Genomic DNA, 16,297 nt, shown 5'->3' with positions numbered 1-16,297 from the left:
AGCAGAATATGTGTGCAGCATGTGTTAATGTCCCGCTGCGAATTATTGTTTCAGTGCGGATATAAATAAAAGATTTGAGTATGTGTTTGAGTTATGTGTCTGCATGAACTCCTGGGTCAGTACTCAAGTATTTATGCTTGCATAATTGTGTTAATGACTTGCGTGTTGTAGAAGAAGGCACTGTATTCTAGGAAAGTGAAATATGGGATCAACTATTTCCACACAATTGCAAAATCCTGAAGTATCATATATATGGTACAGGATGTCTCTCTCTATATTATTTCAAGGTAATTTGTTGTCAGAAATCCTTGGAAGAGAGTTGGTGTGTCACATGAATAGAATATATTATTGTTGTATTCTCCAAGAAGTGTTCCATTAAGCCCACAACCTTTTCCTTCATATTAACGTCGTCCGCAGTTTTTATATTTTGGAGAAAGAGTACACAGAACATTGTCTTCAGAAATATATTTGAGGTTTTTGTTTTTATATTACCATTTAGTTCAATGCCATTACAACCTGGCGTCTCCAACCTTTAAGTTGCAGCTCAGGACGTTTTTTTTTTCTGCACAATAATGGTGGCAAATCATTTTCAAGTGTTCTCTTGAAACCCAACTGTGAGTTAAAATACATTGTTTCCCAACAGCAATGTGCAGAATTGTATTAATTCAATAATTCAGTTTTATGGTTCAACTTCAGTTGGTCTTATGATTCAAGAACTCTGCTTATACCCCAGAGTAGTTAAGTCAGACTGCCTTGTAATAAACTTATTACGCTGTATTTGTGTGCATCCTTAACATTGTCAGTTTATAGCCGGACATTTCTATTTATTTTTTCCATAAAATGATTATCATCTCCGTCATTTGACTGCTCACTCTTATTAACCGTCCCCGGCTGGTATAAATACATTTTATTAATAAAGCGAGAATGGTAGAGAAATATCCAAATAGTGAGTACCCTTTTAGTATTTAATTCAAACAGGAGTTTACAAAAGTAGGACTATTATAAGGACTATTAATTAAATGAATAACCAAAAACTGTACTATGTACTGTATGTCATTGATATAATACATCATTTATATGTGGATAGAAGGTAAGGCTTTATTTCCCTGCCCTATGTATATCTACATAAGTATAAGTAGGTTCAGGTATGCGTTGCTGTAGGCATTGCATTGAAGCCATTTTCCTGTCACACAGAGGGGAAAGGAGGGATTGAGTATGTTTTAAAGTTGTTAAACGAGACAGTTCAACTTTTAGAGATGGACTTCTATTGGCTTCGAACCATATTTGAAGCAAATATACATTAAGGAGTTTCTGACCTGTGCTATGTCCCAGTTTCTTGCGTTTTTGTGCGTGCACATGAGGTTTCACGCAGACACGCGCGGATTACTCGGTACACATTCCTGCCAATGTTTCACCGTTTTCCTTCTTATCTCCAGGTGTGGATAATGCACCAAAAAACACAGCAATGAAGAAGAAGACTGCGATAAACATGGACGTAAACAAAACCAAATGTAAACTTTCTGTGTTATTTGGAAGAAAATACATTCAGCACATTTTCAGACCACAGAGATACACAGAGTTTGTTTTGGCGAGAGACGCTGAATATAAATAAAAAACTGTTTGTTTACAAGAAAACTCGACAAGGCATCTTTTGAAAATTTATAAAACGATGGTCCGTCTGGAGTGGCGAGGTTTTTTTTTTCTCATTTAAGATTCCCTGGTGTTTAAAGTGGCATCCAGGTAATTTTAGTTTGTGATATTGTGTTACGGTATATTTCCTCGAAATTCAATGGACTGTGCTGGCTAATGCAGGGAAGTAAATAGCTGACATCAAAGTACTTTTTCACATTAATTCAATAATCCTGTGAACCCAAAATCCAATCCGATCCACACCTGGGGCCCTCCTCACAAGCGTAGATACCAAATGGAAGCAAAAACACACTTCCCGAGTAATGGTTGCTTACAAAGTGTAATGCAAGTGTGAGGAAGTGAGCTTGCGTCGCAAACTTGGTGAACCTGGCCTCTGCTTGCCGATTTCCAACATTGCTAATACAGTTACCACAGAGAAGACAGTTTGTTCCAGATAAACAGGACAACGTCTGCCATCTGACGGCTTTCCTTTGTGTCATTGTACACACAGTATATCATCACCAACCAGGGGACTCGGGCTGTGCGGAACATGGGAAACGTAGGCGCACACATTGATCAAAAGATTTGACAGAAAGGATGCCGTGAGACCAAGAGCTTAATCTGCCAGGGTCACGTGCGGAGGAAAATTGACTGCCGTTGCAGTTAGTGGTACATCAACAGACGAGTTTGATTCAGGAGGCTGTCTAAGTGTGCCACAGTAAAGTGCATCAGCGCCGCCCCGTACCTCACCAAGTATACGGCGAGTGATGAATGTCAGCTGATTGACAGTGATGAAAAGTGCCGCTGCGATTGATGAAATGCAGCACAGCTACCAGTATTCCAATGAAAAGAGGAACGAAAACAAGGGTATGTCGTTTTGCAGAGCGCTGGCGGGACTCTGCAGCACTAATGGCATTTTTCTCAAACATGACTGTGAAAGAGTTGATGAAAGAATAATCTGGGGAAAAAAGATGATGGAGCGATGTGGGAGACTTTGGATTTGAAGTTTTCTTTTTCTCTGGCATTGAATATTAATGACTCGGCATGAATCATCTGGGGGAAAAAAGAAGAAATATGACGCTCAAAAACCCAGCTGTTGTCCTCATCATTGGTTTGATCTGATTGGATTGACAAGTGCAGCTTTTGAAGTAATAAATTGTTCCAACATAAGCATACAATTATGCTTGGTTTACCCGGTTGCTGATAGTAAGAAGCTGATCAAAAATATAGTGTCAGGGTCTTTAATATGATAAATTCATGGATTTCCCCTGTATTTGAGTATTATTTGCCAAGTTAGCCGGCTGCTGGAGGTAGCTTCATATTTGCTGATATGATACACGCAGTATATTGTCCTTTTTTCTCTCAGCAAGAAAAACATATTTTTCAAAATGCCAAACTTTATTTTAAAACCACCAAACTTTTGTCTTTGAGTTAGCGCAGGTGGCACTTTCATTTCACACCGATGATTCATAGCTTCGACCCAGGAAACATCCTATTGTTTTGTTTTTCTTTTTGATTTGTGCATTTTGCAGTATCACAAATTTGGAACAGTGGGCTACTTGAGGTTTGGGTTCAATGGTGATTGAATTTTGCTCAGCTTGCAATTAAGAGTTGCTTTCACAAAACAAAAAATGTAAAAAAAACAAACAAAAAAAAACATTAAAATGTATTAACATTATTGAGTAGATATTGTGGGGAATATTTTGGGTTAATCCACCTTTTAAACTTTTAAAATGTGATATAACTCTGTAACAAAACAGCATTTGCCAAACAGCTCTACTATATATATATATATATATATATATATATATATATATATATATATATATATATATATATATATATATATATATATATATGATATGGCTTCGCCACACCAGTAAAAGCTGAATGTTAATTTAGCAGGACTGTGTAGGTCATTTTATCAGCAGGAAGGCTAAGTGGTAGGAACCCCCGGGCCTGAGTTGGGACATGGGGTCGAGCCCCCACGTCAGCAAGAATTTGCCCTGCAGAAGTCATTGAATACCAGCTTTCTGGGTTGCTGATCTGCTGCTGAGCCTCTGGCTTCAACGGAGAAAGAAAACAGAGTGAGGAAAAGGAGATAACTTAGCTTGTTTATTGTCTTTCTTTGTTTCTGTGGATTTAATGACAAATGAAGTTTCACAAATGATGGGTGATAATACATTCATTTGTATTTTATCTGACCACTTGGTAAAAAGAGAGAGGATGCAATGTTGCGACTACGTGCTCATTAAACACACACCGTATTGTGGCGTTCATTGGCTTAGATTGCAATCCATATCTTTTTCATTTTATTTTTCATGCCTTTTAATCAATGCCTTCCTCTAATTAGCGTTCTTTTAATTCCTTCTCCTTTCCGTTCAATTAATCAGGCGCAGATTGTGAGTTTCAAAATAAAAGACACTGTCACATTTCTGCTTTGTCAACAACAAGGTTTCCTGTATCAACTGATTAGTTAACAGTGGTGTTGCTTTTCCCCAGCGCGAGTGAAACAACATCAGATTTAAAGAGAATGCTTTCTCTCCAGTTTTCTTTGATTGACCTTTAAAGTCTTAATCATTTTCTGACAGGAAACTTTTATTTTTCTGCTCTCCTCCATCTTTATTTCAAATACTCTCAGCTCCCGGAGTTAATTATCATAAAGAGAGAAACCCATACGTTTTTTTTATGTTGCTTGAAGCAGTAGTTGAACTTTACACTGTGCCATTAAAAATGCTTTTTTTTTCAGTTCTGCTTTACAACTCTGGCGCAAGAAAGTACGAGTCCACCCTCTTATTTTATGCAGAACACAACACGGCAATCAAAACATTGCTGCAATGGTTGAGTCAAACAAGTTACCACTGCAGCATCGACGGCTGGAAAAGAATGCTTCTCATTCGGGATGCAGTACAGTGATACACATCCGTTTTGCGCATTCAGAGTGTGTATGCATGTATGTATGTGTTTGTACTTGGTGTATCCTAATGAGCGATAAAATAAATGGCAGCCATCTGAGCTCTTATTGTTAATCAGAGACTTGCAGAGGATTAATTTGTTGAACAGACCACATTCTGTGTATTTCTCTCTACCGCATCATTCTCAGAGGGTGAAGACCCGAGGAAACAGGAAACATTCTTTTTTTAGTTCATTAAATATGAAGTGCTTGTAAATCGTTTGCGGTCCCACAATCGTGATTGTATCTTTGAGCTGTCGCTGTCAGAAGTTAGAATTCTTGCTGTTTTACTGTAAGTGTGCTTAACTTTGTTCTCCTTATCCAGGAATCACTTTTTTTGTTTCTCTGTTAGAAGTCAGGTGACTTGTGTGCAGACTTCTGTAAGTACACACAGTCTCACCTAAACACAGTGACATATATAATTTAGAAGTGTTCAGCATGTTACTGAACTCGTTGGCAGGTTTTACTGCTCCCTCCCCGATGAGCTACGGTGTCAGACTTTAAATTAGTTGCTGGCTCCACAAAAAAGTTTGATGTGGTAAGTTTATGAGTGTGAAAACAGGGCATTGCGGTTGTGTAGACAGGGCAGATGTAATCCATCACCAGCACACCTTCCTTACAGGGAAGAGGAACATAAACCTCTTGCCTGTATGGACGGATGCACATTCACACAATGTGCACAGGCATATGCTTTATTAAATTAGCTTTGATTTAAAGAAAATGTTTATTAATATTAGTACAACTTGGGCCTCATTCTTTAAGGATCTCTTCTTTTTTATCCGTCACAAGACTTCAATCTCACAAAGAAATATGATATTAACATTTTTTAAAAGAACAAAAGGAAATGTATGAGTCAAAAAAGATAATCTTATGATAGGCCCTTGGCTATTAGGTAGCTAGCAACAACCTTCCAGCAACTCTGCACCTGAACTGAACCAGCACACTGGACTGACTTCTAACTCTTGCTTTACAACAGACACACCCGAGTTTCTCAGTCAGGCTTGAGAACGTACCAAAGCACTAAAAAAGCTTTTAGGAAAAATAATCAGCAACAATAGAGTAAATAAAAAAATAAGGTCTTAATCCTTGTCCTCTCAGACATACGTACGTCATTTGATACGACTATAACAAAATCAATTGTCTTCAAAAGTTGGATGGTCTTTCAGACTGTGTTAAACGTTTTTTTTTTTTAAAATCAATACATGGAGAACGTTTTACATTCAAGGTAAAGTGCAACGATTTATTCAACAAAAATATGCTGAAAAACTGATTGACGCGTTTATTTCAAGCCTACTCGATTACTGTAATGCACTTTTTACTGGCTTCCCGAAAGAAAACTGTGACTCATTCAAAACTCTGCAGCTTGCCTATTAGCCAGAACCAAAAAGAGAGAGAGCATATTAAACCAGCCAAGGAGAAAGAGGCAAATACCAGCCAACAGAGAGCTACGGTAGAGCTAAATCATTCAGTTAATGGGATTTCACCGGTGTTGTCAATACAGAAAGGATGCCTCGCTATTGGTCTCTGTCACCATCTTAATAGCTGCCAGATCATGCGACGGCAGGAGGGGGCTTTGCTTGGGTGGAGGCAGTCGAAGGAAAGAGAGAACCAAGACAAAGTGAGGTCTTTGCAGAGAAGAGGCAAGAGAGAGAGAAGAGAGCAGCATTCAAGTTGCAGCTCAGCTTGAGCTGCTTTGATTGGCAGCAACTTCGTTGGTCTCGAATGGATATGGGGTTGCAGTATTGATGCACTTTCGCACATTTGCACAATTTGCATCTTCTCATCGTATCACGTTCCACTTTAGTGAACTCGGACTGGTGGCGATGCATCGTCAGTTAATAGGAAATAATTGTGTGCGGCTGACCCCATTTTGCGCCGCCAACATTCAGCACACACATTGCCTTAATTGCCTGCATTTGTACATACATGTACTACATTTTTGCTGGAGAACAAGCGCACAAGGTTGTTAGCAATCGGGTCTTCCTTATGGCCGTGTGGTCTAAAATGCACAAGATGTAATTGTGACACATTGCATGTCATCCCTCTTGCTCTATGTTTACTGTCAACAGACAGGTGTATACACGCACTGTGAAATAACACTTTGGGTACGGTAATTTCTTACATCTGGTGTGAATAATAGTGCTTTAGAGCAGGCCAACTCATAATTGCTTCTTTGCTAAAGCTCCACATGCAATCACTCATGTATGTGCAGGGAACCACACGGTGTTCAAAGACAGTAAACACGAACAGGTGTCACACCCTCTCAGAGGCGTTGGGATACTTGGAGTGCCTGAAATGCTTGCCGTGACTCTTGAACTCTGTCTACTGTTTCCCCTCCAGGACTGGCTGAGTAAGTTTGGCTACCTCCCGCCCCCTGACCCAGTGACTGGTCAGCTTCAGACCAAGGAGGCGCTGACGAAGGCCATCAAAGCCATGCAGAAGTACGGCGGGCTGAAGGAGACCGGAGTCTTGGGTATGTGGCCGTGTTTGTTTGTTTGGGGGTATCGTGTAGGATGGATGACAGTTTGGCTGGGTGAAGGAGAAATATCTTATAGGAATGAAGGTACTTCCATCCAATTAAGAACACCACCAACTATCACCTTCTCTCCTCTTTAGACCAAGCCACACTGGGCCTAATGACAACACCCAGATGTTCTTTACCAGATGTCTCTGAGGCTGAGGGGACAGTGGGCCGCAGGAAACGAAGCCCGACTCCTCAGAACAAATGGAACAAGAGACATCTGTCCTGGAGGTAGGAACAATGACATGCATGTATGAAGTCTAATGGAGGTCATGTTGATACCGCTACAATACTCCAAGCAACGGATGGGAAAATAAGATGAATTATATGTGTAGGAGTTACACTATTTACTCTTTCTATGGTGAAATGCATGTTCATGCTCAACAGAACGTGGTCGTGTTATGGATGAGAATCATTCAGTTGAGTTTGTTTAATATGTTGTGATTTTCAGCATAATTTGTTTATTGCATATCAGATCTGTTTCTCTGAGCCTCATGCAGTTTTGGAGATTAGAGGACTCTTCCTCAAGCTGGAAATATTTTGCTCTCCGGATCATTTCTGGCTCAAAGGAAAGGCATTTTGTGAAAGTGTCGAACAAACTGATTAGAGAGACCTTTAACAGATAACAAACACATCTGTCTTCTCAATGAAAGACTCCGATACCATTAACCTTATAAGATATTATGTCGTTTTAAGTGATTGAACATGTCTATTTGCCAAAAGAACGCCATTATTACAAAAAAGTAAAGAAAATTCATGAATAATTTGTACATGCCTTAATTGGATCATTTCTAAATGTATGCCGTTCTACTGCAATTATATTCCACAGAAAACATAACTATCTCTCAAGTCTATCTTAATTACAATGAATTCCTAAGGTGACCCAGAGTCCCTCTGAAAATATATTAAAACATTAAAAACCATAGAAACTTTCCAAAGCACACCTGCAGAACTAGACCTCTGCTCACTTCAGATAAATGCATCACTACTTCCTCGCGCCATTGCCTGCAAACATCTCAAAAGCTCCACCAGAAGCTGTGCATTTAGCAATCTATTGGAAAAAAATAGGCTTTGAAATACACTCAACATGCTGATCAACAGAAGAAAAGCAGGTAATACTGCAGAAAGGGTTCCTGTGGATTGGAACATGTGACTATGTTTCATTGTTGGAATAAATGTCTTCTGCCGTGAATCCAAGCTACGCACAGCTGCCGTCTTCCACAAAAAAAACATCATACAAACTTTTTCGAGCCATCTTTTGAGGCTACAGGTAGTGAAAGAAGAAAGTCAAGTGTATGATTCCCAAAGAGCTGAGGCTCTGTTACAGAGAGAGGTCTTTTTTTTGTGTCGGTCTCCCACGATAGTATAATATGGATTCATGACCACCTGAGAAACCATAGCCTGTAGTGTTTGACAGCAGAGGCAGTGCAACATGGTTAGTCTGTGGGGATTCACACAAGCTATCAGGGCTGATTCAACAATAAACTGCTACAAGCTGATCTATGGTGAAGAATATGAATATGCGTGTCATTTCAGACTTCAGGAGAGCCATTGAATTTACATGCACAAGCACACAAGTGTGTATGCATTTGCCTCCCTTCTGGTGGGGGTTTAACTTTCTTTCTCCTCTTTGTACTGCTGCCAATCATAGAGTGTGATCCCGTCAGCTAACTCCACCTTGAAATATAACAGGTTTTTTCTTCAGTCCGATGGTTCTCGTGAAGCACCTTTGTATTCACAGCACTCATATTTGTAGAACCGTGTGCTGGAACAGTTGTGGACTAAATGCTGCAGCTTCAGATACAGAGAGATTTCCATATGGTACGGATTTTTAGTAAAGCCCAACAACAAAGCATTCATATTCTGTGTAGATTGGCCGCCACCGTAATTCTCTGGTCGTGCTTTCGGCTTCTGTCTTTTTCAGCTGACATTGTCGCACTTGCATAGCGATTTCCTCGCTGCTCGGTTGGGAAAATTATTTTTATCATCCAATATTTCATGGTATCTTTGCTTTATTAGATTATATGGCTGAACAGGGCTGACAGAATTGAGATAATGCTCAAAACATCTAATGAGTCAGATGCAATCTGACAGGCATATTAAGTATTAGTATTTTCATCCACCACATCATCAGATTAAAGAAAAAGTACACCTATTTATATTGATATTTATAATGATCTACTGATGCAACATAAATATTGCATCAGTACATCATTTTTAATTATTTCATTATAAAGCCATGAAGGTAAGGTATATGAATAAAATCGGAAGGTAACATTTTGTTCAGATGGAGTTCAAAACACAGTTAACTTCTTCAGAGTATAGCATAACAGCGTCCAACTCCAACCACGGCTGGTTTTGTTGATTTTGAGCGAGTCATAGTTAAATGTTGTGCCTGGGCCACGAGAAATAGTGACACTCGTTATTCAGAGAGGTTGGGTGGAAATGTACCTGTAGAAAATGTTACATTTCGTCGTAAAAAAAACATGTGGAGCTAACATTAGCAGAGTATCATTAACTACCTTAGCACGTGTGAACAACACAAGCTACTAAAGATTATTTAACAGTGAATGAATACCTACGCAGCTTCACAGGAACATCGTTGTTGCTTAATTGTATTGTCTTCTGTCGTTTGGTAGGCGATGTGGTGGTTCACTTCTACACTGTGGACTGTAGGCCGTAGCTTCTACCCTGATCTTTTCAACCTGTTTTGCTGCTGAATCAGTTCGACCTCCTGGATATATTCTTCAAACGCATATTACAGACTCGTTGGTCTTCTTTTCTCTGAAATCCAATTTTTACTTTTCCAAAAATTAAATGATATTCATTCAGGCAAGGGCAGTTATTGACAGTGTGGGCTCCAATGTAGCTATGACTGCTTGACAGATTACAGCAGGGGGTCAAGGCATAACGAAGGATCTTGCTGTAGTCCCCAATGTCTGAGAAGCTGACACAACATACAATAGATTGTAATAGATTTGTTTCGACAGTACTTTTTATGTAGGACTACACGTCCCATTACTCTAATTAGTCTAGTAGGATTTAATGTATTGTAGTTTTCTAACAGTGTATTAATAAGTGGTAGTCTGGTCACTATCCTGGAATATAAAGTCAACATTCATTCATCTTATGGTAGCTGTCATGTTAACAACATTATCAGTGAGTTATGTTGTTCACATTAAGATTGCAATCATTGCAAGAGTTACTTAGTTAAGTTATTTATCAGTCCTCCTGTCATTCACCTCTAGATCGGTCTTCTGAGTCTGTGCTCATGCCGCAATGAGCTGGATGAAATATGGTTTCCTCAATAAAGAAAAAAAAAGAGTAGCGGAAAGCAGTGGGCAAAAGCAATGTCATTATGCTTGCGTCCCCATGCTCTGATTAAAAAATAAATATATTGTTCTTCAAGAAAGTGCAAAGTGCAATTATGTGCAGGTGTTGGCATGCAAAGTATTTTACTGCTCCATAGTTTTATTCTGGCATTTAAATTCTTGGAATAGAACTGTGGCATTTTTTGGAGTATTTACAGAAACCAAGGCTTTCTGTTCCTTCAGCATTTAAATATAAACGGTCTTGCAAACATCTGCACCGTTATGTATGGATTGTTTAATTATGTTATTATATTAATTTACAGTTAGAAACAAAGACTTGCCCGATTCCTGATTTAGCTAATCTCTGCACATTTGACAATGTCGGTCTCTGCTGGCACTGCACACACTCCTCTGGTTGTTCACACACATCAATCACATCATTGTGTTCTGAAAATGTGCAGAGTAGGAGGTGGGGAGTGTTATTTCATAGAAGGGAGAAAGAAGAAAAGATAAGGTGTTAGGCTAAGTAGCCATTGATTTTAAGGACTGGGATTCAAGTAATGTGTTTTACGCAATAGAAATAAGTAAATTATTTTTGTGATGATGTCTGCAAGTCTTTGTGCCAGGGCTGAGCCCTTAATCCCCAATTTAACCGCTTAACTCTTTTTCTCTTCCTCTTACACTCACGCCCATACAGCACACTGCACTCAGTCAAGTATGTTACAGCCCAGTTGTGTAGGAGTCCTCTGTTAGCTCATTATCTCATATTTTTGGACCATCATCACAGCCGACAGCCTGGCAGTCATTAGCAGCCCAACTGATAACTCAAACAGATAGGTGTGTAGCGAGCTGAGAGGAGAGATTGGGAGGAGGATAACGAAGAGGAAAGAATATAAAACAATCCGCAAACGTGGAGAGGAAGAACTTCTCTCGCTGCATCTGTTGAGTCCGATGCAGTGGGTGGGTTGTAACGACTAAATGCTAGATGGGAAAAATCACCAACTCTCATCAGTCTCTTTAGACTTGTCATCTTTCTAATGAAGCCAATGAAGTAAATGGAGTGAGCACAAGAATGAGCGATGTAGGAAGATGAACTCACACTTAATTACAATGAAAATCCATCATAGATGTGAATTCACAGGGGATCATGCTCTTAACATTTTGTGACGTCTATATTGTTATTGTTTTAGCAGTGCTCAAAGCCATTGTCTTGTTGTAGCCTCGTGCTCTGAAGCCAGTGAGAATAATTTAAAAACAGTAAAGACATATCCAAAGTTAAAGGCAGTCGCTAATGAGAATATTTAGTATAGTCTTGGTCATAACTCAGCAGCAGGGGTCCATCAATGTACTAATTATAGCCATAGCTCACAGTTGTTAGTGAGTGTTAAGAAATGCCACAGCTGTATCCAATGGCACCGGTATGGTATAGTCGTAAAAGCAGCTCTGGGAGTATAATAATGTAAAGCTGCTAGCAGTAATGTCCACGCATACCACAGGGTGACAAACGTTTTTTTCATTATCTTGTTCCTTTGGCACCTATGAAATACTTGGAATATGTCTTGTTCCTTATTTAACCAGGTAATTCACTGGCACACTTTCAGTGCAATGTTCAACAATATCAGCAAGTTGTGTTAGAATTCCATTTATTGTTACATTCCGGCCTGCATTGGGAGATTTTATACAATAGTGTGCCCAAAGGGCTAATCTGTGACATCTTTCATATCCATACTGACGTGGCTAATAAGGAGTAAAATATAAATAAATGCCTGAGTTACTGGTCTGATTGCAAGACTCTAAAGCCATGCTAGCAGCTCTGTGAGGCTATGTGAGATTGTACTAGCTAACGTCAACATGCTAACATGCTCAAAATGACATTGACAACATGCTAACTTTTAGTTTGTTATGCATCTTAGTTTAACACTAGTTTAACACATTAGCGCAGAACACACAGAGCAGTTGAGGCTAATGGAAAAGGTATTTGATCATAAAATAAACTATTAGACAAACTCAAATATTTACTGATCCAAAGGAAAAGTTGAGTGCATCACACAAATCTGGGAACCGTGAATGCCTGTGCAAAGATATTTGAGATATTTCATCGTGGTCCAAAGTGGTAGTATGACTTTGCCTGAAATACTTCCATTAGCTGGGACTAACTAATATTAATAATTATAAATCATAAACACAACTAATCACATATAATATACATGCGATATTGGTTGTGTGGCGTGTGAGCGTGTGAAAACATGAAAAATCATCATTGTTGAATTTTACTGAATGGAACAATGAATCACATTTTTACTGTTCAGTGAATTTTTAATGTGATGAAAAATTAATTTATTCTGGAAGATATTTTCACTCATCCCAGACATCTTTCATCATAATGGCAATATTTTCTCCGCACTCTAAAGATGTTGAGCATGTTGATTCCACTCATTGACAGCCTTTGGTACAAAAATATTTTGAAATAGTTCATTGAAAAGTGGAATTATACGGAAAGTAGCAGGTGCGGGAATCGCACAGGAAACAATAATTGCTGTTTTTTATAGCCTCAAATGTTTTGTAGATTGGCAATTACTACATTCCCTATAATGCATACTTGTTTACATGCTATTGGAACACTGCTGAACTTTTTAAATGAACTATCTTGATAAATCATGTTCCAATCGTCTTAGTCAGGGAAGCTTATCCTTTGAGCTTGCGTTATATACCTGAGAGCTACTTCTATTATTGACCAATCACAAATCTGTCATTGTGTCTGTATCACAAAGCGGTTCTGCCACACAGAAGACATTATTGACGTATCGGTTTTTGAAATCCTAAACATATATCTCCCTGATGCCATTTGAGACCACCAAACTGTGAAATTACTTGGTGGAACCTTAGGAATAACTATAACTATTGTCGAGTGTTATCTTATTAAGAGCCTATTATATTTTTCTCCAGAACTCAGACCGCCAACTCCGAGGATAGACAGAGAACTGGGAGAGAGGGAGGACTCATGCAGACCCTTTTAATTTAACGTCTTTCATCTTCAGCCTGAATGACATTGTGTGCGTGTGTGTGTGCATGTGTGGTTGTGTATAAGGAGAATTATGAGGACTTTTTGATAATACACAGCAAAACATTTTCCTGTTTGTGAGTGTGTTTGTGTCGCTACATGTGTGCAACCACAAACGCATATGAGCATATGAATCACCGTCTGCATATGAGCTTTCAATTTTCAGAGTAATCAGCTTATGTCTACGGAGGGTAGCGGAGCACAGGAGGTGAATATTACTCTGTGTCTGTGTGTGTGTGTGTGTGTGTGTGTGTGTGTGTGTGTGTGTGTGTGTGTGTGTGTGTGCGGCTGTACGTTTTAGCATCACTTTTGATGTCAGCTCATGTCTCTCGGGAGCAGCAGAGCCACAGGAGGTAAGAGCCTGCAGAGAGGCTAAGGCGGGGGACAGCCAAAGAGTCTGAGGGTTTTTTCTTCATCTCCATCCATCCCTCTCTTCTTTCCCGTCCGCCTCTCTTTATCTGAATCATCACTCTGCGTGCGGAAAGGCCCGTAAAAAGTATGTGGAAATTAAAAGTCAAACAGTTGAAATATAGAAGAGTGTGTGTGCGGGTGTGTGTGTGTGTGTGTGTGTGCCAGAAACGTCTGTGTCTTTCCATATCAGCGTAAGCCCCTACAACATGCACACGCACACTTCCTCGGCACGTAAGCCGTCTCATTTGTCAAATGACGCTGGAAATCGTGCCGTGGAATTCAATAGGTCGAGAAAGTGAAGTCCGCACCTTAATCAGCTTTCTGTCCGTCCAACTAATTTCAAAGACTGTTAAATTACTTTTTCCTAATCTGTGGCGGAGAAACCTGGATAGGTTGCAGACCTGTTTCTCCCCCAATCCCCACAACCCACACGCTGCATTGACATTTGAGTGGAATTGGGACCAGAAACATAGAAACATTGTGATGCAAAAACCTGTAACTTTTGTTGCTGCCTTTGTTACCTGAAATTGTGTGTGTGTGTGTGTGTGTGTGTGTGTGTGTGTGTGTGTGTGTGTGTGTGTGTGTGTGTGTGTGTGTGTGTGTGTGTGTGTTGTTTGGAATTTTAAAAAACAGTCAGCAAACTGTACTGCTGACTTCATGGTAAATACAAAACCTGCTGATCGACATTTCGCAATCGTAGAATATGGAAAGCGCCTACAGCCGTGGTAATTGTGCAGGGTTGTTTGTTTCATAGACATATTAATGCAAGGTTGTAATTTCCTAGCCCAGTATCCCTTGGAATTGCAGGTTGGGATGGTGGATGGGCATATCTGCACATATGCAATTAAAGTTAGCTTTTTCATAACCAAGATCTTCCCCCTAACCAAAGCCAACATTTGTGAGTTGCCAAACCCTCCTCTTACCTCACCGCAGTTTACTTTTCCACAACCACAATCTTTCTCTGACCTTAACCATATCACAGCGCCATTCACAGATATTGAAAGTACGTATTTTTAAAACTGTGCTGTTGGTTTTGTAAAATCCTCCATTATTGATGTTCTTGTTTGCCCACGGGGTAAAGTTGTCATCAAGGACCCGTGGCACCCCTGTTATACTTTCAATGACTCACTAGAATATTTCTAAATGGTGTCCTTTCACTGCTCAGTCATTATCATTCGTTTGAAAGAAGTACTCTCAACAACAAACTAGTGTAAAGCAGCTTCAAAGTGCTTTGGGACTGTTCCACCTCTCGGGCTACACACAGAATTCCCTCGCAGGCTGTAAAGGACATTCGGTTTTAGATACAAGAAAAGACATTTGTTTAACCAGGACTATGCATTATTTTTCAATGTAAGGTCTCAGTAAATGTGAATATAGACGCCATATATAGTACTGAAAGGAATAGGGGATTCATGTTTTACAAATAGCCTTTATCATGGAAGCCACAATGATAGGTTTGTCATTATGTGTAATCTGCTACTCTAAGTGGATATAACTACAAACTTCCATGAAGTTTAATTCTTTTAAACCACAGATTTGAAGGCCACTTAAGGCCTTATACCTGCCCCCCATCCCCGCCTCCCTCTCTCTCTCTCTCTCTCTCTCTCTCTCTCTCTCTCTCTCTCTCTCTCTCTCTCTCTCTCTCTCTCTCTCTCTCTCTCTCTCTCTCACCCTCTGTCTTACATGTCTGTAACACTTGTGAAGAGCTTTTGCAATGAGGTACATTTCTTTGTTGGAGATGGAAATGTGTGTGTGTGATCACTGATCCCTCTGCGTGTAGTAGCCTGGAGAAACACTCAAACTTACTCGTCATACTCATAAAGAACAAACTCTGATTCCGACTAAAGTTAGAACTGTGGAAGATGAAGCTATGGGGAGATGTCAGAAATATGTATGTGTGTCTGCTTTTTAGTGCCTCTGTTTCTCCCTCTCCCTCATACTCCCTTTTCTTCCTCATTGGCTTCATTACCCTGCATCATCCTGTTCATTCTCTCCTTTTGTTTCTCTGCAAATTAGACATGTATCGTGTGTCCCCATCATATAAGAGTGAGTGTCCCCACATGAAATTAATAAAAAGACTAACAATATGATCTTAAAATTGTTTAATGCTCACCAAGGTCTCCCGTGCACACAGGCATTTAGAAGCACTTGAGAAAACGTTTCAGTCAGACACACATTGACGTACACTCAGCCATTCAGCCTCAACTTAAATTACTGCCTACGTGTAAGCGGCTTGTTTTTGGACCGTAAGCATTTACTTTCAAACGCCTGTGATGAGCTGTCAGGGTGGGGACAAGTATGAAGCCTTTGTGTTTTTAAAGATATAGTCAATAACAAATGCAATGAGTCTGAAACACATGCTTGGCAATCACGTTTTTCTTCACGTCTTTGTTTAATCTTTTTTTTCCTCT

At 39.6% G+C, this 16,297-nt stretch overlaps 1 protein-coding gene across 3 annotated transcripts in view; it reads left to right on the top strand.

Moving 5' to 3' along the window:
* Positions 1-16,297, top strand: part of LOC137783762 (matrix metalloproteinase-17-like) — a 57,535-nt gene that overhangs the window by 15,466 nt on the left and 25,772 nt on the right. Inside the window, exons 2-3 of one of the 3 annotated variants that reach the window (XM_068574061.1) lie at positions 6,923-7,055; positions 7,199-7,334. In XM_068574061.1, the coding sequence (XP_068430162.1) occupies positions 6,923-7,055; positions 7,199-7,334 (269 nt within the window). Of the gene's footprint in view, positions 1-6,922; positions 7,056-7,198; positions 7,335-16,297 lie in introns of those variants that run through there. The other 2 variants (XM_068574063.1, XM_068574062.1) reach the window with 2 other exon arrangements.

Source organism: Clinocottus analis, unplaced genomic scaffold (assembly GCF_023055335.1).
Source record: "Clinocottus analis isolate CAN_PGR_092001 unplaced genomic scaffold, fCliAna1.0.p SCAF_13, whole genome shotgun sequence".
Lineage (NCBI taxonomy): Eukaryota > Metazoa > Chordata > Actinopteri > Perciformes > Cottidae > Clinocottus > Clinocottus analis.
This window is presented reverse-complemented; position numbering and strand designations above follow the sequence as displayed.